At 35.4% G+C, this 23,311-nt stretch overlaps 1 protein-coding gene across 9 annotated transcripts in view; it reads left to right on the top strand.

Annotated features, from left to right (window-relative positions):
• Positions 1 to 23,311, top strand: part of KANSL1L (KAT8 regulatory NSL complex subunit 1 like) — a 157,057-nt gene that overhangs the window by 63,191 nt on the left and 70,555 nt on the right. For 8 of the 9 annotated variants that reach the window (XM_057550808.1, XM_057550807.1, XM_057550802.1 and 5 more), the window contains exons 4-5: positions 661 to 858; positions 6,138 to 6,259. In XM_057550808.1, coding sequence (XP_057406791.1) covers positions 661 to 858; positions 6,138 to 6,259 — 320 coding nt within the window. The remainder of the gene's footprint in view (positions 1 to 660; positions 859 to 6,137; positions 6,260 to 23,311) is intronic. The other variant, XM_057550809.1, reaches the window with a different exon arrangement.

Genomic DNA, 23,311 nt, shown 5'->3' with positions numbered 1-23,311 from the left:
AGTTACTTACATTTCAGAAAATACTCCATCAAAGTTGAAAACCTGTGTCTTTATTAATAACTCGTCTACTCTGTAAGCAATGAGAACTTTGGCCTAGAGAGTACTTTTTCTCAGTGGTGCAGTCCTGCCAACCCTGGCTGGCAGCAACAGGGTTGGGGTTCTTTAGAGTGCTCTGAAAGAAGTTAATATAAAGTTAGATTATTGTTTGGATGTTTGTAACTTTGGTATTTTGATTTATGAAATTAGGAGTGCTTAAATACAGAACTCAAGTGGAAATGCTAGTGACCAAAATATCAGAAGGTTATATCCGAAAATGTTCTAAATTTTAGTCAGAAATGTTCATATTCTGCATATAAGCCTTTTACTTTATTCTAAATGTATCATGCTTTTAATGCTAATAACTAAAACCAGTAAGAAAAATAACTTCGTGTATGTAATTTGTGACAATATTTTGCAAGCCTAACCCATCAAATATACGTTATTTTAGCTGCACATGTTTTAAATCAGTGACTTTTTTACAGAGTTAAACTGTACTTCCAAATGTCTATTTTCTGATTTCCAAGGAATAATAAAAAGCATGGTTCGAGAGCATTGTAATCTTAAAGTTGATCTAGCAGTCAATTTGTTTTCATTGCAACTCTTTAATTGCTATTTGTCTAGGGGATAGTGATCCTAGAAGAATGTCGACTTCCAAAAGACATTTTGAAAAAGCAAATCCAATTCACAGACCAAGCTGCTTCATTAAACACTACAGGGAATCCCCAGATTCCTCAGGAGAGTCAAGATCCTTTACCAGAGCAAGATTTTGAAATGTCACCAAGTAGCCCTACACTACTTCTTCGCAATATAGAAAAACAGGTAATGTGAAGTAAGAGTAAAGTGTGAATGGCATCAAAATGACTTTTAATTGATTTTATAAACTCTTCAAATAAACGTGTGTCTCTGCTTAAGATATTGGTTATTAAAGTTGGCCGTTTGACATTAAATACAATAAAAATATTTAGTATATATAGTCTCTATTATAATATTGATATAATTAAGTTTATTTAAATATAATATGTGGAACTTCCCCAGTGACACAGTGGTTGAGACTCCACGCTCCCAATGTGGGGGGCCTGGGTTTGATCCCTGGTCAGGGAACTAGATCCCACATGCATGCCACAATTGGGGAGCCCACGTGCCACAACTAAGGAGCCCTCCAGCCACAGCTAAGACCCTACACAACCAAATAATAAATAAATTTTTAAAATATTAAAATAAATTAAATAAATAAATATAATATGTAAAGTGTTGGTACATAGCTATAGAGTGATAACTCATTTATACTAGGGTTGGAAAATCTTGTTTTCTAACAAAATAGCTCATCATTGGACTTTTCTCATGGGGAAAGAACAGTGGTACCATTAATAGATCTGAATGGGGTGTTTGATTAATTTATTGATAGAAAGTTTTAGTGAAAGATAACGTTAGAATATGGATTCTTTCATTAAAAAATGATCGTGGAAATAGAGAGTCTAATAAACTAATAAATTACTTTGATTCCAAAGCTTTTCCTGGTATTTAAATCCTCTTATGGATGACTCCAGAAATTTAATTATTCTGTCCTATATTTATCCTTTGAAATCAAAACATTTTTTTTGCAAGATTAATATTTAAGGGGCTTCCCTGGTGGCGCAGTGGTTGAGAATCTGCCTGCTAATGCAGGGGACACGGGTTCGAGCCCTGGTCTGGGAAGATCCCACATGCCACGGAGCGGCTGGGCCCGTGAGCCACAACTACTGAGCCTGCGCGTTTGGAGCCTGTGCCCCGCAACGGGAGGGGCCGCGATAGTGAAAGGCCCGCGCACCGCGATGAAGAGCGGTCCCCGCACCGCGAGGAAGAGTGGCCCCCACTTGCCGTAACCAGAGAAAGCCCTCGCACGAACCGAAGACCCAACACAGCCAAAAAATAAATAAATAAATAAATAAAGTAGCTATAAAGTGCCTTTGGCTAAACAACTCAAAATTAAAAAAAAAAAAAAAAAGATTAATATTTAAAATTTATTTCATATTATTTATAAAATTTAAATGAAGAAGAGGTTACATATATAATAGCCAAAATATCAAATGTATAGAAATAGACAATATGAAGGTATTTTATAAAAAAATAAATATCAACTGCATTACATAAAATAAGAATAATTGAGTCATAACTTGTACTTGAATAGGAAAACACATCACTGCAAATCACAGTAAATTTATTAGCCCAATGTGAACGTAATCAAAAATAGCAGTAAGACATTTTTGAAAGCTGATTATGTTGATACTAATATCTACAAAATATTAAATGTGCAAAAACTTAGATACATTTAAAATACTGAATGTAATATAAATAAAATATTTTATTTGGTAAGCAGATTAATCGAAAAACTAAGGAAATAGAAAAAATATAAGCCATTTATTTTAATTTAGACTTTGGTGGCTCTTAAACAAACCTGGCTTTCTAAGAGTTTGTTAACTTGCAACCATATTGAATCTGCCAGAATATACTCAGTTGGGACCACAGCTGCATGATCACATTATTCCAGTGGGTAATATGTATTCTCATCCCTGCCCATATTTAATTTTTCTGTTGTTGTTGTTGTTTTTCTGACATACATTGTGAAATAATTTAGTACCAGATTACTACTGTTTTAATCCTGGTAAGTCAGAATGTGGAGTAACTTCTCCCACCCCATATTTGTTAAGTTTGCAATTGCCTAGAGTTTTTCTTAATTTTCCAATTTCCAACGCATTGTCAAAATACTATTATGAATATTTTATAATTCAGAAAGTTATTTTGTAATTATCTGGTGTTAAACTGGAATGCACTTTCCTATATAAGTGGTGTTTTCAATCAATACTCGTTATATTCCTCTTCCCTCTTTTTTTTCCCCTCCCCTCATCCCTTAGGATCAGTACCTTTTCAGTTTGATCCTAGTTATTTCACACAGAATAACGTGAGCACTTGATCAGTCAGATCTTTGACTCTTTTTACCTGTAGGTCACTACTTATCCTTTGGAAAGAGGTTTCTTGTATTTTTTCTTTCTTTTTGTTTAATATTTATTTTATTTTATTTATGTATTTTATTTATTTTTTTGGCTGTGTTGGGTCTTAGTTGTGGCTCGCGGGGTCTTCGTTTAGGCGCGCAGGATCTTTCGATGTGGCACGCGGTCTCTTCCTTGCGGCGCTCGGGCTTCTCTCTAGTTGTGGTGTGCGGGTTTTTTTTTTCTATAGTTGCAGGGCATGGGTTCCAGGGTGCATGGGCTCTGTAGTTGTGGCCTGTGGGCTCCAGAGTGCATGGGCTCTATAGTTTGGGGCAGGTGGGCTCTCTCATTGAGGTATGCAAGCTCAGTAGTTGTGGCGAGCGGGCTTAGTTACCCCCCAACATGTGGGATCTTAGTTCTCCCACCAGGGATCGAACCCGCTTCCCCTGCATCGTAAGGCGGATTCTTTACCACTGGACCTCCAGGGAAGTCCCTCTTGTATTTTTTCTTTCTCCTTGGTAGCACCAGTTTGTTTGGTTGGACCTGAGTTCACATCAGAACTGGCTAGTTTGCTGGGCCCAGGACAAAATAGCACAGCCCTTTGTTAAAAACAGTTTTAAGTTTTAAGCCAGTGGCAGCAGAGCATTAACCAAACATGGGATCCTTCTGAGTGCAGCCCCACGTTACTGCACAGGTTGCTCACCTATGAAGGTGGCCTTGGGTATCATGTTCATTTTAAGTCCCATTGCTGACAGGAGTGTCAGAGGCTTTGGGAGGGAAAGGAACCAGGAGTTGTGAGAATACTAATGGCTCTGGACATGGAGAGGAAAAGGATGCAGAAAGGGGCAACACCAATCACTTGTAGAGGTCATTTATAAATTACCTGTGAACAGGTAATGTGCTCTTGAAACATATGCTAATAATGTTTTTATAGGCCAATTAAAAATTAAGTTGTTTTCAAATACTCATTGAAGAAGACAGTCTAGGGGTGAGTAAATGGAAGAAGGGGTGGCAAGCCTGGTATTACACACATTTTTTAAAATATAATCTATTGGTATATAACTGTTTGCCTACCATAGTGGAACTTGAATATAGATCAGGTAATCCTTTGACTTGATTAAATTTACTGTTAGAGGAATGTTTTGCTTACCAAACTTATTTATGTTCCTCAAAAACAACTGAAGAGTTGGCAGTTAAGATATAAAGGCACTATTGGGTAGTAGACTGATATGTGTTTTAAAAAATAACATTGATTCATAGTATTAATGCATACTTCCATTATTAGATAACATATTTTGTTCATAAATTGAAAGGTGACATTATTTTAGAACTTCAGATAATTTAAAATAAATTTCACACTGGTATATTTACATTAGAAACCTTATTATAAATAGCTAGTAAGAGTTTTGACTTTTAAAATTGATTATTTTTTTTTCAGAGTTCAAATTATGCCTCCCCTAATTTTACTTTTATATTCATTTTTACCATGAATTTTCTATCCCAAATATGGACTCAAGTATATGAGGTTTTATTGTGCAGGAGTGGGGTGGTTGTTATGGTAAAGCTGGAGGTTGGTTGTGATGCTGTCACTCTGGACCAGTTATTCACACATACTGATTAGCGACCTCCAATGGCTAAGAAGATTTTTAGATATTTTTGGAGGTGGAACAATGAGAAGAGTGTACTCTATAAATTTCTTTGTATGACCAAATTAATGAATACTTGATAGATGGATAAAGAATGTATTGGTGATTTTGAAAACTAACTTTAATCTAAAAATGTGTAATAATTTAAAAAATAAAGTCATTAGATATGTATTATTTTTCAAGAAAATAAGTGGTGAAAACATTTCAGGGTCTTTTTCATGGAAGACTTTTTGAAGAGTTCAAATATTATATTTATCTCTATCATATTCTTTAGTCTCATTTCTAATAGCATGTTATTTGTTTCATATAAATAAAGAGTTGCAAAATAATTATTCCATATGCCCTTCTATTTTAGAATAGAATATCTTTCAGTTAATAAAACAGTGAAATATGTCTATATATTTTTAAAATATAGTCACACTATATTAAGTAAGAAAACCAGATTTTAGAAAATTGATGCAGCATAATTTACTTAAAAGGATGTGTGTGTGCATGTGTGCATGTTGTACATACACTCATGCTCACATATATTCAAAATAAAAAGTTTTTTCTTGGGGTATGGATATATACCAAGATATTAGCAATGGCTTTCTCTGTGAAATATGATTACAGGTTATTTTCTTTTCATTTTTGAAACCTCTTCATACTTTCCCTTTTTTCTACAATGAACTATGATGGATTACATGTGTAATGAAAAATGTTGTCATTCTTTTGTAGAAGTGTACTGTTTTCCATTGATGTGGCTTATGCTTATTATAATTGTTGTATGTGACTGTTTTGAGAATAATATAATATTTATTGTATATTACAAATATCTTACATATAAGTTTAGGATAAGGGTCAATGAAAATTTGGGGTACCTGAAAAAACTGGTATATTCGAATTAGGAAAAATATTGAGAAGCAGTATGGTATAGGATTCAAGCCTAAGTTTGAATCCTAGCTCCATTTCTTACCAATTTTATAATCCATGATCGAGCTGCTTAAACCTGTCTTTGCTTCAGCTTCCTCATCTGTAATTGATTTTAATAATAGTAGTATCAGTAGTTCTAATATTATCTACTTTGCAGGTTAGTTGTAAAGATTAGAAATATTCTATGTTTAGTGCTTAGTATAGTGCCTGGCACATAATGAGCACTTAATAAATTACAGCTATGAGTTTGTTATTATTAATTTGGCTGCCTCAAAGGAAATATTTATGTAGATTCTATCAGCTGAGCTTAAATGTTTTAGAGGATAGGATAAGTAGACAAAAGAACTGAAGCAAAAAAGCATATGGAAAAAAAGGAGTACTTTAAAATGTAGATTTATTTATAATAATGGAAAAATCAGTAATGGTGTAAATTGTCTTTGTAGAGTAAAATATTTACTAAAACATAAACATTTACTTGTTTCATGAGAAGTTAAACTTTAATAGGCACTAAAGGTCTGAGATTTAACCATATTCCTTGCTTAGCAGTAGTAAAAGATTTACTGTTTTGTTGCAGAGTGCACAGTTGACTGAGATCATCAGCAGTTTGATTGCCCCTCTCAACTTGTCCCCAACGTCATCACCCCTCTCCTCTAAATCCTGTAGCCGAAAATGTCTGCCTAATGGCATTTCCAGGAGGTAGGTGTCAATGGGATAGTTTTGCTTCTAAATTTGGCTTTGCTTATTTTGTTTTTATTTTGTTTTGATCTTTTAAGTATTATAGCTTCTTTTTTCTTCTTAAGCATTATTAGAGTACAATCAATAAATCATGGATACATTTTTAGATAACATCAAACTTTCATAACTAAGGGAACTATAAACCTGAGAATGAGGGAAAAAGCTTTCCAGGAAGTTTTATAATGTTTCTAAAAATGAAAAACAGTGATACCATTTGCTACAGAAGTACTTCCATATTTAATATACCTTCCATTTTATACATTTTATAGTCTTCAGCTCCATACTGCCCTTGCAATACATTTTAAGAGTGAAAGACCCTACATATAGTTTGGGCATGGAAGATTGATTGGTAGATATCCATAAAATTCAGCTTAAGTTTTACTCATGTTGTAAATGAGTCATTTTGGTGTTTTTTTTTTTTTTTTTTTTTTATTATGGCCGCACTGCACGGCATGTGAAATCTTGGTTCCCTGACCAGGGATCGAACCCGCGCCCCCTACAGTGGGAGCAGGGAGTCTCACCCACTGGACCGCTAGGGAAGTTCCCCTAAATGAGTCATTCTGTATCTCAGCTTTTATAAGGTAAATTTTTTACTAAATGTAATTAATATAATAATTCCTATAATCCTTAGCAATTTATTATATCATGTTAGCAAAAAATATAGATATTATGAATCCTCTTTTGGGAACAGCATTTGTTTTCTTTATTTTGCTTACATTTCTCTTTGAATCCTTCCTTTTAAAGATGCAGTTAGAATTAAAAAGCTACTAGAATATTATTTTGTGTGCGCATCTAATTTTTTTTTCAAATAAAATTGCAGTGAGGGCTTCTTTGCTTTAAGTACCATAAAAGAACTAGGTGTAATTTAGTATCAGAAATACTTATATTAATAATTATATGATTTATTATTAAATTAAAAAATAAAACATGAAAGGAAGATTCATACCATGGTGAAAATTATGCAAAGGAGCTATCAGCTTCTTAATGAGGCTAGTGGATATAAACTAAGTCTTAAAATAAAAATGCTGTTATTTTATTTTTATTTCTAATTTATTATTTCAAAAGTCTAATTTTTTAAAAAATTATCTGTAATTTTTCTTTTTTTTAAATTATTATTTATTTATTCATTTATTTATTGGGCTGTGTTGGGTCTTCACCTCTGCGCGAGGGCTTCCTCCAGCTGCGGCAAGCGGGGGCCACTCTTCATCGTGGTGTGCGGGCCTCTCACCATCGTGGCCTCTCTTGTTGCAGAGCACAGGCTCCAGACGCGCAGGCTCAGCAGTTGTGGCCCACGGGCCCAGTTGCTCTGTGGCATGTGGGATCTCCCCAGACCAGGGCTCGAACCCGTGTCCCCTGCACTAGCAGGCAGACCCTCAACCACTACGCCACCAGGGAAGCCCAAAAGTCTAATTTTTAATACTTTTACAGTTTTGTTTGTGCTGGGTCATGTTTACATTGTTCTATTATGGAAACAGTTATTCTACTGGTTTTGCTTTATTTTTGTTAACTTTATAATTCATTCCTTATAACACTGATGATTCACTTTGAAAGGAAAGATTCTCATATGTTATATAGGATAACTATGATATCTTCATTTATGAGAACATTTCTTCATTAAGAAAGTAATATTTACAAGTTGAGCCATTAAACACCATCAGATTGTGATTTTGGGCTAAGTCAATTTTAGGTAATATTTTGTTTACCTAACTAGGCATTACACTATTATACATATACGTGTGTGTGTATGTGTGTGTGTGTTTGTACTAATTTTCATTTTAATGTACTTACCTGTATTTTTGGTCATTCATTCACAAAGTATTTATTGCATACCTGTTTGCTGTATGCCATATAGTCAAAGTCCTAGGAATACAATGATGAAGACAAAATCTCCACTTTTAAATAGCTTACAGTCTAGTAGATGAAACATGTCATTGTTTACACTAACATATATTAATAATGGAATTGTGTGCATTTGTTTGAATATTTGGTTTAAATAACTCTCATAGTTGAAAAACATACCTCATAAAGATATATAAATCCAAATAAGAGACCGGAACCAAGATGGCAGAGTAGAAGGACGTGATCTCACTCCCTCTTGTGAGAACACCAGAATCACAACTAGCTGCTGGACAGTCATTGACAGGAAGACACTGGAACTCACCAAAAAAGATACCCCACATCCAAAGACAAAGGAGAGGCCACAATGAGATGGTAGGAGGGGCGCAATCACAGTAAAGTCAAATCCCAGAACGGCTGGGTGGGTGACTGATAGACTGGAGAACGCTTATACCACAGAAGTCCACCCACTGGAGTGAAGGTTCTGAGCCCCATGTCAGGCTTCCCAACTTGGGGGTCCAGCAACGGGAGGAGGAATTCCTAGAGAATCAGACTTTGAAGCCTAGTGGGATTTGATTGAAGGACTTCAACAGGACTGGGGGAAACAGAGACTCCACTCTTGGAGGGTACACACAAAGTAGTGTGCGCATCGGGACCCAGGGGAAGGAGCAGTGACCCCAGGGAGACTGAACCAGACCTACCTGCTAGTGTTGAGAGGGTCTCCTGCACAGGCGGGGGGTGGCTGTGGCTTGTGGTGGACAAGGACACTGGGAGCAGAAGTTCTGGGAAGTACTCCTTGGAGTGAGCCCTCCCAGAGTCTGTCATTAGCCCCACCAAAGAGCCCAGGTAGGCTCCAGTGTTGGGTTGCCTCAGGCCAAACAACCAACAGGGAGGGAACCCAGCCCCACCCATCAACATTCAACTGGATTAAAGTTTTACTGAGCTCTGCCCACCAGAGCAACAGTCAGCTCTACCCACCACCAGTCCCTCCCATCAGGAAACCTACACAAGCCCCTTAGATAGCCTCATCCACCAGAGGGCACACAGCAGAAGCAAGAAGAACTACAATCCTGCAGCCTGTGGATCAAAAACCACATTCACAGAAAGACAGACAAGATGAAAAGGCAGAGAGGACTATGTACCAGATGAAGGAACAAGATAAAACCCCAGAAAAACAACTAAATGAAGTGGAGATAGGCAACCTTCCAGAAAAAGAATTCAGAATAATGATAGTGAAGATGATCCAGGACCTCAGAAAAAGAATGGAGGCAAAGGTGGGGAAGATGAAAGAAATGTTTAACAAAGACCTAGAAGAATTAAGAACAAACAGAGATGAACAATACAATAACGGAAATGAAAAATACACTAGAAGGAATCAATAGCAGAATAACTGAGGAAGAAGAACGGATAAGTGACCTGGAAGACAGAATGGTGGAATTCACTGCTGCAGAACAGAATAAAGAAAAAAGAATGAAAAGAAATGAAGACAGCCTAAGAGACCTCTGGGACAACATTAAACGCAACAACATTCACATTATAGGGGTCCAAGAAGGAGAAGAGAGAGAGAAAGGACCAAAGAAAATATTTGACGAGATTAGAGTTGAAAACTTCCCTAACATGGGAAAGGAAATAGCCACCCAAGTCCAGGAAGCACAGCGAATCCCATACAGGATAAACCCAAGGAGAAACATGCCGAGACACATAGTAATCAAATTGGAAAAATTAAAGACAAAGAAAAATTATTGAAAGCAGCAAGGGAAAACCGACAAATAGCATACAAGGGAACTCCCATAAGGTTAACAGCTGATTTCTCAGCAGAAACTCTACAAGCCAGAAGGGAGTGGCATGATATACTTAAAGTGATGAAAGGGAAGAAACTACAACCCAGATTACTCTACCCAACAAGGATCTCATTCAGGCTTGATGGAGAAATCAAAAGCTTTACAGACAAGCAAAAGCTAAGAGAATTCAGCACCACCAAACCAACTCTACAACAATTGCTAAAGGAACTTCTCTAAGTGGGAAACACAAGAAAGGAAAAGGACCTACAAAAACAAACCCCAAACAATTAAGAAAATGGTCATAGGAACATACGTATCATAATTGCCTTAAACGTGAATGGATTAAATGCTCCAACCAAAAGACACAGGCTTACTGAATGGATACAAAAACAAGACCCATATATATGCTGTCTACAAGAGACCCACTTCAGACCTAGGGACACATACAGACTGAAAGTGAGAGGATGGAAAAAGATATTCCATGCAAATGGAAATCAAAAGAAAGCTGGAGTAGCAATCCTCATATCAGATAAAATAGACTTTAAAATAAAGACTATTGCAAGGGACAAAGAAGGACACTACATAATGATCAAGGGATCAATCCAAGAAGAAGACATAACAATTATAAATATATATGCACCCAACAGAGGAGCACCTCGATAAATAAGGTAACTACTAACAGCTCTAAAAGAGGAAATCGACAGTAACACAATAATAGTGGGGGACTCTAACACCTCACTTACACCAATGGACAGATCATCCAAAATGAAAATAAATAAGGAAACAGAAGCTATAAATGACACAATAGGCCAGATAGATTTAATTGATATTTTTAGGACATTCAATCCAAAAACAGCAGGATTACACTTTCTTCTCAAGTGTGCACAGAACATTCCCCAGGATAGATCACATCTTGGGTCACAAATCAAGCCTCAGTAAATTTAAGAAAATTGAAATCATATCAAGCATCTTTTCTGACCAAAATGCTATGAGATTAGAAATCAATTACAGGGAAAAAAACGTAAAAAACACAAACACATGGAGGCTAAACAATACGTTACTAAATAACCAAGAGATCACTGAAGAAATCAAAGAGGAAATCAAAAAATACCTAGAGACAAATGACAATGAAAACACGATGATCCAAAACCTATGGGATGCAGCAAAAGCAGTTCTAAGAGGGAAGTTTGTAGCTATACAAGCCTACCTCAAGAAACAAGAAAAATCTCAAATAAACAATCTAACCTTACACCTAAAGGAACTAGAGAAAAAAGAACAATCAAAACCCAAAGTTAGCAGAAGGAAAGAAATCATAAAGATCAGAGCAGAAATAAATGAAATAGAAACAAAGAAAACAATAGCAAAGATCAATAAAACTAAAAGCTGGTTCTTTGAGAAGATAAACAAAATTGATAAACCATTAGGTAGACTCATCAAGAAAAAGAGGGAGGGGACTCAAATCAATAAAATTAGAAATGAAGAAGGAGAAGTTACAACGGACACCACAGAAATACAAAGCATCCTAAGAGACTACTACAAGCAACTCTATGCCAATAAAATGGACAACCTGGAAGAAATGGACAAATTCTTAGAAAGGTATAACCTTCCAAGACTGAACCAGGAAGAAATAGAAAATATGAACAGACCAATCACAAGTAATGAAATTGAAACAGTGATTAAAAATCTTCCAACAAACAAAAGTCCAGGACTAGATGGCTTCACAGGTGAATTCTATCAAACATTTAGAGAAGAGCTAACACCCATCCTTCTCAAACTCTTCCAAAAAATTGTGGAGGAAGGGACACTCCCAAACTCATTCTATGAGGCCACCATCACACTGATACCAAAACCAGACAAAGATGTCACAAAAAAAGAAAACTAGAGGCCAATATCATTGATGGACATAGACGCAAAAATCCTCAACAAAATACTAGCTAACAGAATCCAACAACACATTAAAAGGATCATACACCATGATCAAGTGGGATTTATCCCAGGGATGCAAGGATTCTTCAATATACGCAAATCAATCAATGTGATACACCATATTAACAAATTGAAGAATAAAAACCATGTCATCATCTCAATAGATGCAGAAAAAGCTTTTAACAAAATTCAACACCCATTTATGATAAAAACTCTCCAGAAAGTGGGCATAGAGGGAACATACCTCAACATAATAAAGGCCATATATGACAAACCCACAGCAAACATCATTCTCAATGGTGAAAAACTGAGAGCATTTCCTCTAAGATCAGGAATAAGACAAGTATGTCCACTCTCACCACTATTATTGAACATAGTTTTGGAAGTCCTAGCCACGGCAAGCAGAGAAGAAAAAGAAATAAAAGGAATATAAATTGGAAAAGAAGTAAAACCGTCACTGTTTGCAGATGACATGATACTATGCATAGAGAATCCTAAAAATGCCACCAGAAAACTACTAGAGCTAATGAATGAATTTGGTAAAGTAGCACGATACAAAATTAATGCACAGAACTCTCTTGCATTCCTATACACTAATGATGAAAAGTCTTAAAGATAAATTAAGGAAACACTCCCATATACCATTGCAACAAGAAGAATAAAATACCTAGGAATAAACCTAACTAGGTAGACAAAAGACCTGTATGCAGAAAACTATAAGACACTGATGAAAGAAATTAAAGATGATACCAACAGATGGAGAGATATACCATGTTCTTGGATTGGAAGAAGCAGTACTGTGAAAATGACTATACTACCCAACGCAATCTACAGATTCAATGCAATCCCTATCAAATTACCAATGACATTTTTTATGGAACTAGAACAAAAAATCTAAAAATTTGTATGGAGACACGAAAGACCCCGAATAGCCAAAGTAGTCTTGAGGGAAAAAAATGGAGCTGGAGGAATCAGACTCCCTGACTTCAGACTATACTACAAAGCTACAGTAATCAAGACAGTATGGTACTAGCACAAAAACAGAAACATAGGTCAATGGAACAAGATAGAAAGCCTAGAGATAAACCCACACACCTATGGTCAACTAATCTATGACAAAGGAGCCAAGGATATACAATGGGGAAAGGACAGTCTCTTCAATAAGTGGTGCTGGGAAAACTGGACAGCTACATGTAAAAGAATGAAATTAGAACACTCCCTAAAACCATACACAAAAATAAACTCAAAATGGATTAGAGACCTAAATGTAAGACTGAACACTATAAAACTCTTAGAGGAAAACATAGGAAGAACGCTCTTTGACATAAATCACAGCAAGATATTCTTTGATCCACCTCCTAGAGTAATGGAAATAAAAACAAAAATAAACGAATGGGACCTAATGAAACTTAAAAGCTTTTGCACAGCAAAGGAAACCATAAACAAGACAAAAAGACAACCCTCAGAATGGGAGAAAATATTTGCAAATAAATCAACAGACAAAGGATTAATCTCCAAAATATATAAACAGCTCATGCAGCTCAATATTAAAAAAACAAACAACCCAATCCAAAAGTGGGCAGAAGACCTAAATAGACATTTCTCCAAAGAAGACATACAGAAGGCCAAGAAGCACATGAAAAGCTGTTCAACATCACTAATTATTAGAGCAATGCAAATCAAAACTTCAATGAGGTATCACCTCACACCAGTTAGCATGGGCATCATCAGGAAGTCTACAAACAGCAAATGCTGGAGAGGGTGTGGAGAAAAGGGAGGCCTCTTGCACTGTTGGTGGGAATGTAAATTGATACAGCCACTATGGAGAACAGTATGGAGGTTCCTTAAAAAACCAGTAATAGAATTACCATATGACCCAGCAATCCCACTACTGGGCATATACCCAGAGAAAACCATAATTCAAAAAGACACATGCATCCCAATGTTCATTGCAGCACTATTTACAATAGCCAGGTCATGGAAGCAACCTAAATGCCCATCGACCGACGAACGGATAAAGAAGATGTGGTACATATATACAATGGAATATTACTCAGCCATAAAAAGGAATGAAATTGGGTCATTTGTTGAGACGTGGATGGATCTTGAGACTGTCATACAGAGTGAAGTCAGAAAGAGAAAAACAAATATCGTATATTAACACATGTATGTGGAACCTAGCAAAATGGTACAGATAAACTGGTTTGCAGGGCAGAAGTTGAGACACAGATGTAGAGAACAAACATATGGACACCAAGGGGGGAAAGCCACAAGGGGGTGGGGATGGTGGTGTGATGAATTGGGCGATTGGAATTGACATGTATACACTGATGTGTATAAAATTGATGACTAATAAGAACCTGTTGTGTAAAAAAATAAAATTAAATTTAAAAATTAAAAAAAAACCAAATGAAAGAAATGTACCATAGGCTGTATTTACTAAATCATGATACTTTTTCAGTCCTCTCTACTAATAGTTAAAGGTTCTTGTTGAAATCAGCTAGTAACTGCCATCTTTCCTGATTTTAAGTAGTCGTTCGTACAAACTAATTTGAAAGTTTATAACTGGTTCAAAACCTACTAAAATTCTTTGATAGATTTAAGCACAGATAAAAATTCATCCTCCAGTTTTTGAAGTGTGCTGACATATGTGTTTTAATTAATTTTATTCATTTCAGTAATGTATTTATTTTTGACAACAATCATCATTTTTTCCAAATCCTTTGTACATAACATGAGTTTTTTTCAAAAAGCACTTATTTTCACATTTGCTATCAAAATATTATATTTCCCTTGAAGGAAAGATTGTATTTATTTTTTAACATTTGCTATCAAAATATTATATTTCCCTTGAAGGAAAGATTGTATTTATTTTTTAACATTTGCTAGAAAATGTAATACAGCTACCTTTCATCAACTCGGAGAGGTGAGAAAATGTAGAATGTTAGAGTTTTTTAAATGTATAATTGATCTTTAAGTTTAATAAGTCTTGGTACCAAATAACAAGCAAACTGTTATATGAAACAAACGATTTGGGGGATACTCCAGGTCTCACTAAAATTTTTGTAAAAAATTCTATTTATGATAATATATACCATAATATACAAATATATTTAACCAGGAACCTAGAAACTGGAATATATTACAGATAAGAGAGTAATAACACTGAAGGAAAAGTAGAAAATTTTGAAGATATGTGGTCGTTGTGTCCGATGTCAAAGAGAGATACTAAAAAATATCTCTTGGTTTTGTCAGTTATAAGTTGAGACCTTAGCAAGAATGTATAGTGGCATGACAGAGAGAGAGATGAGAGTGGGTTAAGGGAATGGGAGATGAAATACAGAGGAGTCAAGATTATATTTTCAAGGCTGCTGACTGTAAAGGCTGTAATAAAATGTATGTACAAAGTCAAGGAAGGTATTTTTGTTTTTAAGATGGAAGAAATGTACGCATCTGTATTAAAATAAAGAGAAGGGAAAGAGCTAGAGATGGGAAATGTAGAGATACATACCACAAAATTATGGAGGGACCTTATGACAGGAGAAATCTACTTGTTCCTTGAAAGTGGAGTGAAAGAGATTAAAATGGATGTAGATGCAGTTGTTTATAAAATGACTATAGCTAAATTAAAAGTAGGAAAGGGGGCTGAAGGAGTTTGGTAAAGGTTTGGATAGACATTGACAAGTAAAACACAGCCTCTTCCCTGTGTTTTCCTCTATTCCCTTCCTTATTCAGTAGCAGAGAAGCCTACCCCTGAAGAAGGATGGTATGTGGTTTCTAAGGGGTTTTTTTTGTTTTGTTTTTTTTAGTATCTTAACTATATTGTGAAAAGTACGTGATATTTGTAAAACTATTAAAGTATTATTTAATTGAATTTTTAATAAAATAAATACATAGTAGTGAAATTCTATAAATTTAACAGATTATTTTACATTACTCATATTTAAGAATGTTACCATAGATTTTGAAAATTAATAGGATATATAATTTCACATTATAGTAATGTATGAAAAAGTTTTGTTTTAAGGATATCTGTATTGAAGCAGTGTGAAATTTATTTGTTTATGGACCTTTTGACTCTGGGAGTAAAATGGCAAATAAGGCCTAGTTTTATTTCTTGTATCTTTCTTTTTTTCCAATATTATTGTTATTTTTTTCTTTACATATAGTTTTATATGAACAAAACATCTTTCAAACTTAAAGCTTTTCAGGAGTAAGGACTTAGTCTAATTAATGTTATTCAAGCTTGATACTTAACCACAAAGCACTTTCTGAAGGTATCCTATTAAGCATATAAATAGTATTCATTTTATGTATTTAAGTAAATGTGAAGGTAAGAAAATTCATCATTTGAGTAAGAATTTTTAAAATTCTGGTAAAATGTACATACCATTTTAACCATTTTTAAGTTTAGTGGCATTAAGTAATTCACATTTTTGTCAATAGTTGCCATCATCCATCTCCAGATCTTTTTTCGTCTTCCTGAATTGAAACCCTATATCCATTACATAATACCTCCACATTCTTCCTTCTTCCCAGTTCTTAGCAACCACCATTCTACTTTATACCTCTATGAATTCGACTACTCTAGGTACCTCATATAAGTGAAATCATACAGTATTTATCCTTTTGTGACTGTCTTATTTCACTTAGCATAAAGTTGTCAAGGTTCATCCATATTGTAGCTTGTGTCAGCATTCCCTTTTTAAAGGAATAAAATTCTGTTTTATGTATAGTCCTTTTTTTAAACTTTAAATCAGTTTATTGACATAGTAACACAACACACTTGCCTCCCTGACCCCCCCCCCATCTCCCTCACCCAATCTAGATCACTCCCACTTTCTTCTCCCTTAGAACAAGCTGTTCAGTGAAAACAGAAAAGGGCAGACCACTTCTGCATCCGCAGTCCCATGCCTAAGCCCCGTGGAGCAGGTCTCAGGCACTACTCAGAACCTGTTAGGGAGGGAGGGGGAAAGTTAGCACTAGACTCAGCTAGGCAGAGGCAGCCAGTCCCTAAGAACAGATTCCCCCACGGTGCCCAGGCCCTGAGTTGCTATTTTATTTGGACCAATTTTGTTTATCCATTGATCCTTGTATGAACATTTGGGTTGCTTCCTCCACCTTTTGGCTAGTGTGAATAATGCTTCTATGAACGCGGGTATACAAATATTTGTTGGAGTTACAGCTTTTTATTTTTGGGGTATGTACCCAGAAGGGGAATTGGGGGATTGAATAAGAGATTTTTAATTGTTTACTTAGAAAATGAGAAATTATTGAATGTCGTTAATGATATTTCTAAGCCAAAAGCTAAAAAAAGCAAGAACCCAGAAAAGTAAACAAAGCACAGCAATCTACTTTGTCTGAGGGCAAATTCTGTCAAAATTAAGTTGAGGTTTTGATAGCTTTCTGGGGAAAGAGAAAAATCAGAGCCAAATCCAGGAAAATCGAGTGAAGTTTTAATAGCTTATGGGGTTAGAGGATGATAAATCAAAGCCCATGGCCTTGCCTATAGTAGGGCGATAAAATGAAATCCTGCCTGTATTTAGCTGAGATCACCTTCCTCCAGGAGCTACACCTTCACAGTAAATGTAAATAAGAAAGAAAACTGATTTCCTTTCCCAAACCCTCCTACACTGTTGGTGGGAATATAAATTGGTGCAGCCACTATGGAAAACAGTATGGAGGTTCCTTAAAAAACTAAAAATAGAGTTGCCATATAATCCAGCAATCCCACTCCTGGGCATATACCCAGAGAAAAACTAATCTGAAAAGATTCATGCACCCCAGCATTCATAGCAGCACTATTTACAATACATGTAATACAAATACAAGCCAAAACATGGAAGCAACTTAAATGCCCATCAGTAGACGAATGGATATGTTTACAATAGCCAGGACATGGAAGCAACCTAAGTTTCCACCAACAGATGAATGGATAAAGAAGATGTGGCACATATATACAATGGAATATTACTCAGCCATAAAAAGAAACAAAACTGAGTTATTTGTGGTGAGGTGGATGAACCTAGAGTCTGTCATACAGAGTGAAGTAAGTCAGAAAGAGAAAAACAAATACCGTATGCTAACACATATATATGGAATCTAAAAAAAAAAAATGGTCATGAAGAACCTAGGGGCAAGATGGGAATCAAGACACAGACCTACTAGAGAATAGACTTGGGATACGGGGAGGGGGAAGGGTAAGCTGGGACAAAGTGAGAGAGTGGCATGGACATATATACACTACCAAACGTAAAATAGATAGCTAGTGGGAAGCAGCCACATAGCACAGGGAGATCAGCTCGGTGCTTTGTGACCACCTAGAGGGGTGGGATAGGGAGAGTGGGAAGGAGGGAGACACAAAAGGGAAGAGATATGGGGACATATGTATATGTATAACTGATTCACTTTGTTATAAAGCAGAAACTAACACACCATTGTAAAGCAATTATACTCCAATAGAGATGTTAAAAAAAAATAGACGAATGGATAAAGAAGATGTTGTATGTATGTATGTATGTATGTATGTATATATATATATATATATATACACACACACACACACACACACACACACACACACACAGTGGAATGCTACTCAGCCATTAAAGAATGAAATAATGCTATTTACGGCAACATGGATGGACCTAGAGATTATTATATTAAGTGAAGTAAGTCAGACAGAAAGACAAATACCATATGTCATCACTTTTATGTGGGATCTAAAATATGATACAAATGAACTTATTTACAAAACAGAAGCAGACTCACAAACACAGAAAACAAACTTATGGTTACCAAAGGGGAAAGGGGTGGGAAAGAGCTAAATTAGGAGTTTGGGATTAGTAGATACAAACTACTATATATAAAATAGATAAACAACAAGATCCTACTGTATAGCCCAGGGAACTATATTCAATACCCTGTAATAAACCATAATAGAAAAGAATATGGAAAAGATTATATATGCATATTCTTTTTCATATCCTTTGCTGTACACCAGAAACTAACACAACATTGTAAATCAACTATACTTCAATTAAAAAAAAAACTGTTTCCCTTTTCCCATTCCTGGGGCACCATGGGGAGAGTTGCATTGGTGCTGAGCACAGCAGAAGATAGAATAAAAAAAGCAAACCTACTTTGAGATAGTGTGACCATGGTGGGGACTTTGACATGGATCTTCAGTCCAAATTTGCATCAAAGAGTCATCCAAGGAATGCCTAGTTTAAAATGGTTCTAGAATGGATGACACTGCAAGATAGATGGCAGAGGCAAATGCAGATTCTCTCTAGAGGAAGGCACCTTCTTTCTTAGGCCCAGGAAATCCTCATGAATAATTTTTCAAGAGCAGTGATCAGCACACAGTCAAATATAATCAAACATGAGGACACAGGGCAATGATAGTAAGAATAAGGAGAAAATAACAGCAAAAACAGATCATAAAGTTTTCAGATATCCGAATTATCAAATGCTGATTATTTAAAAAACAGTGCTTATTCTGATTTTAGAAATAAAAGAGGCTTAAAAATACCTGCAGGGAAGAATCAATAAAAGTGACTAGCACATTTGAAAAAGGTCCAAATAAAACTTCTGAAAAATACTGAAATTAAAAACCAAGTGAGTTTGGCAGCATTGTGGACACAATTGGAGACAGAATTCGTAATGTAAAAGATAGAAGAAAAGTTCCAGAATGTAGGAAAAGAGACAAAACAATGGAAAATACAAGAGTCATTTAAAAATGTGGAGAACATGGACTTCCATGGTGGTCCCGTGGTTAAGACTCCATGCTTCCACTGCAGGGGGCATGGGTTCAATTCCTGGTCGGGGAACGAAAATCCCACATGCCACCAGGTGCAGCCAAAAAAAAAAAAAAAATGTGGAGAATATATTGAGCAGGTCTAATATGAGACTTAATTAGAGCCCTGGAAGATGAGATAGAGACTGGAGCAGAAGCAATAGTTGAGGAGGTATTGGATGAAAAGTTACCTGATCTGATGAAAGACATCAAATTCAGGAAGTCAAACACAGATTCCTGAGCAGGATGAATAAAAAGAAATATACCCCTAGAAATAGAGAGGAAGTGTGGGGAAAAAAACAAAAACAGAAACAAATGGAATATCTAAAAGCAACAGTCGGGGCAGGAAAGGAGGAAGACATTACCTTAATTGAAGCCAGAGTTCAGCTGACAGCTGACTTCTCAAGAGTAATAATAGGAGCCAGAGTACAGTGAAATGATATCTTCATTGTGTTGAAAGAAAATAACTGTCTATCTAGAAATTCTATACCCAGAGGAAATATCTTTCAAGTCTGACCTTGAAACACAAATGTTTTCAGACAAAGCAAAACTGAGAGTTTGTCACCAGTAGACTCTAATTAATGATAACCATAAAGGGAGTGTTTCAGGCAGTGGAAAGTGATGATCCCTTTGAGAGATTCAAGAAGGGATGAAGAACAAATAAAATGGTAATAACTATATGGTTATATGTGAACAAACAGTAGAAAATATGTCTAGTAGGGTTAAAAAAATTCCATGGCAACAACAGCATATAGGTCAGGAGGAAGGTAAATGGATTTAAATTGTTCTCAGGAGGCTGGTAAAAGTACAGAAGTTCCTTGACTCACAATGGTCAGACTTACAGTTTTTCAACTTTATGATTGTGCGAAGGTGATATGCGTTCAGTAGAAACTGTATGTCAAATTTTGAATTTGGATCTTTTCCTGGTCTAGTGATATGTGGCATGATAATCTCTTGTGATGCTGGGCAGTGGCAACAAGCTGCAGCTCCCAGGCAGCCGCAGAATCATGAGGGTAAACAGCCAATATGCTTACTTTCTGCACCTATGCAACTATTCCGTTTTTCACTTTCAGTACAGTATTCAATAAATTACATGAGGTATTCAACATTTTATTATAAAATAGGCTTTGTGTTAGGTGATTTTACCTCACTGTAGGCTAATATCAGTATCCTGAGCATGTTTAAGGTAATCTAGGCTAAACTATGATGTTTGGGATTATATGCATTTTTGACTTAAAATATTTTCAATTTACAATGGTTTATCAGGATGTAACCCCATCGTAAATTGAGAAAGATCTGTACTGATTTAACTTTTGATGTTTCTACATTAAGTATGATGGAGAGGTCCACATGCGGCAGGGGTTTCTTAGGTGCTGATAATGTTCCTTTTCTTGACCTGAGTGGTAATTATGGGACAGTGGAGGAGTAGGTGAGGTATTGCTTCATATTTACAAGTTACACATGCCTTCTCAAAAGATAAATGTTTTATGTACTTAACTATAGGTATCTTATATTTTACAATAAAAGAGTTAAAATAAGGTAAAAATTGTACACTTCAAAAAGGATAAATAGAAAATACAATGTTTAGTCCCACGTTGTTAAAATTATAACCATAAAATACCAAAATTTTAAGGTAGAAGTAGGAATGTGATATTTAATTCGTTGAAAGTGAAACAAAGAGAATTAAATCTCATTTCAATGTTACCTTAAAATTTGGTGGTAAAGACTGATCCAGTTATTGGTTTCATTATGGTATCTAAATATTGATATTCTCTTGCTTCTAAAAATTTTGTAAAACCTTAACCAACATTTGACGATCATTAAGTCTACACTCTAACCCAGTTTCTACAATTCTGTCATCTTAAATGGCACATGTTTTATCTACTAAAATGTAGTATATCACTCAACAGGTCATCAACTAAGAGTTTTAAGTATGTCTTGCAGTAAACATACCAGCTACTGGGAGACAGTATATAATATATATTAAATTTGTGGATATATTTCTTTCAAATCCTGGGCAGGGTACTGGTCATTGATTTAGAACTATTCTTACTCTTTTAAAGAAGTACTTCAAAGTGGCCTGAGTTACGATCAGTATTTGAGGGCATATGTAGAGCCTTATAGGCCAGCTACTACTGAAGACACCTGTCACATAGGTACTAGGAGTCACTGAGGTACCATCTATTTTTCCATCATATCTCTTGGGAAGATAAAAAGTTGCTGACTTGTTTTTGTCTACCTAATTTGTTTGGGACTCTGTAATTAAACCAAGTACTCTTAAACCCAGGTAAACACACTGTTGGATTTTATTCTCATTACACTAAGCATACCTTCTCAAAAGACCATCTTGGGACATTTAATCTCCTTCTTCCCCTCCAGAAGGTTTTAACTTTTGTTAATTCTTAATTATAGTGGTTTTTAATTTAGTGGTTTGTGGGTTACTTGAGATTTTGGAAGTATACCCTTTTTACATGTACTTTTTGTTTTGACATTTTGTGACCTTGGGCAAGTCAGTTAATCTCTTTACATCTCACTTTTTTTTAATCTTAAATTTACTGGAATACAAATATTTTCTAAAGTAGTTTCTAATGCTAATATTCTTCAACTAAATGCTTATTTGTAAGGAATTCCATTTTTTCAAACAAATTAAAAATAAAAGCAAAGAGGTCTCAATACAGTCTAAAATGTATATCTTTTTGCAACATCACTATTGTGCTTTGCTTTTGATGTTTTATGTTAGCTTAAATCTAGAGATTTAGTGAATAAAGAGAAATTACTATACTCAACATATCTTAGTAACTTTAAAGGATAATCTAGAAGTTATTATGGAAAGAAGTACCCACGACAGTAGGAGGAATGATAATTCTATTCAAATGTCAAAAACTTTCAAATAAGCCATTTGGGAAGAATTGTTTAAGTAAAATTTATTACACATTGCCTTTCTTGGATGATACTGAACTTAATTTTTTCTTTGATAACTCAAGCTCATCACTATGACCACATCCTCAGAGGCTATTGAGATTAATAATTGTTTATCTATAAAAGAATTCACTTAATAGTCAACAAATACCTACTGAGTGATGGCAGTGTGCCAGGCTTTGGATTGGATAGGGATATGATGTTGAACAAAACCAGGTGTGATCTCTGACATTATGGTATAGAGTCTAATTGGGTAAAAATGACATCAACCGAATAATCACACAAATAAATGTGAAATTTAAAATCCTGATCAAATGCTATGAAGGAAACTCACTGCACTGTTAAAATTGTTTTGGAATCAGATGGGTCTGAGATCAGTCCTAACTCTGCAACTTGGTAGCATTGTGATTTTAGGCAACTTTCTAAATCACAGTTGAGACTAGTTCGCTTCCTGGGTTGTTGTGAGGATCAAATGAGATGACAAGTGTGATACAATTTTGTTATTTTTTTTTTACTTGTTTATTATCTGTCTTCCTGGATGAGAATGTAAGCTCCATGAGAGTAGGAATTTTTTTGGTCTGTCTTATTAACTGCTATATTCCTAGCATCTAGATCAGTAAGTCATAACATGGACACGAATAAATATTTTTTGAATGAATGGAATGACTTTTAAGATTTCTTTCAGGTAATCAGCATTCCAAAAAAAATATTTTGTACTTATTTGCTTTTTCTCTCCCATAGTCAGATTGGTAT

Source organism: Balaenoptera acutorostrata, chromosome 8, assembly GCF_949987535.1.
Source record: "Balaenoptera acutorostrata chromosome 8, mBalAcu1.1, whole genome shotgun sequence".
Lineage (NCBI taxonomy): Eukaryota > Metazoa > Chordata > Mammalia > Artiodactyla > Balaenopteridae > Balaenoptera > Balaenoptera acutorostrata.
Note: the sequence above shows the minus strand (reverse complement) of the source record. Positions and strands in the feature narration are given on the sequence as shown.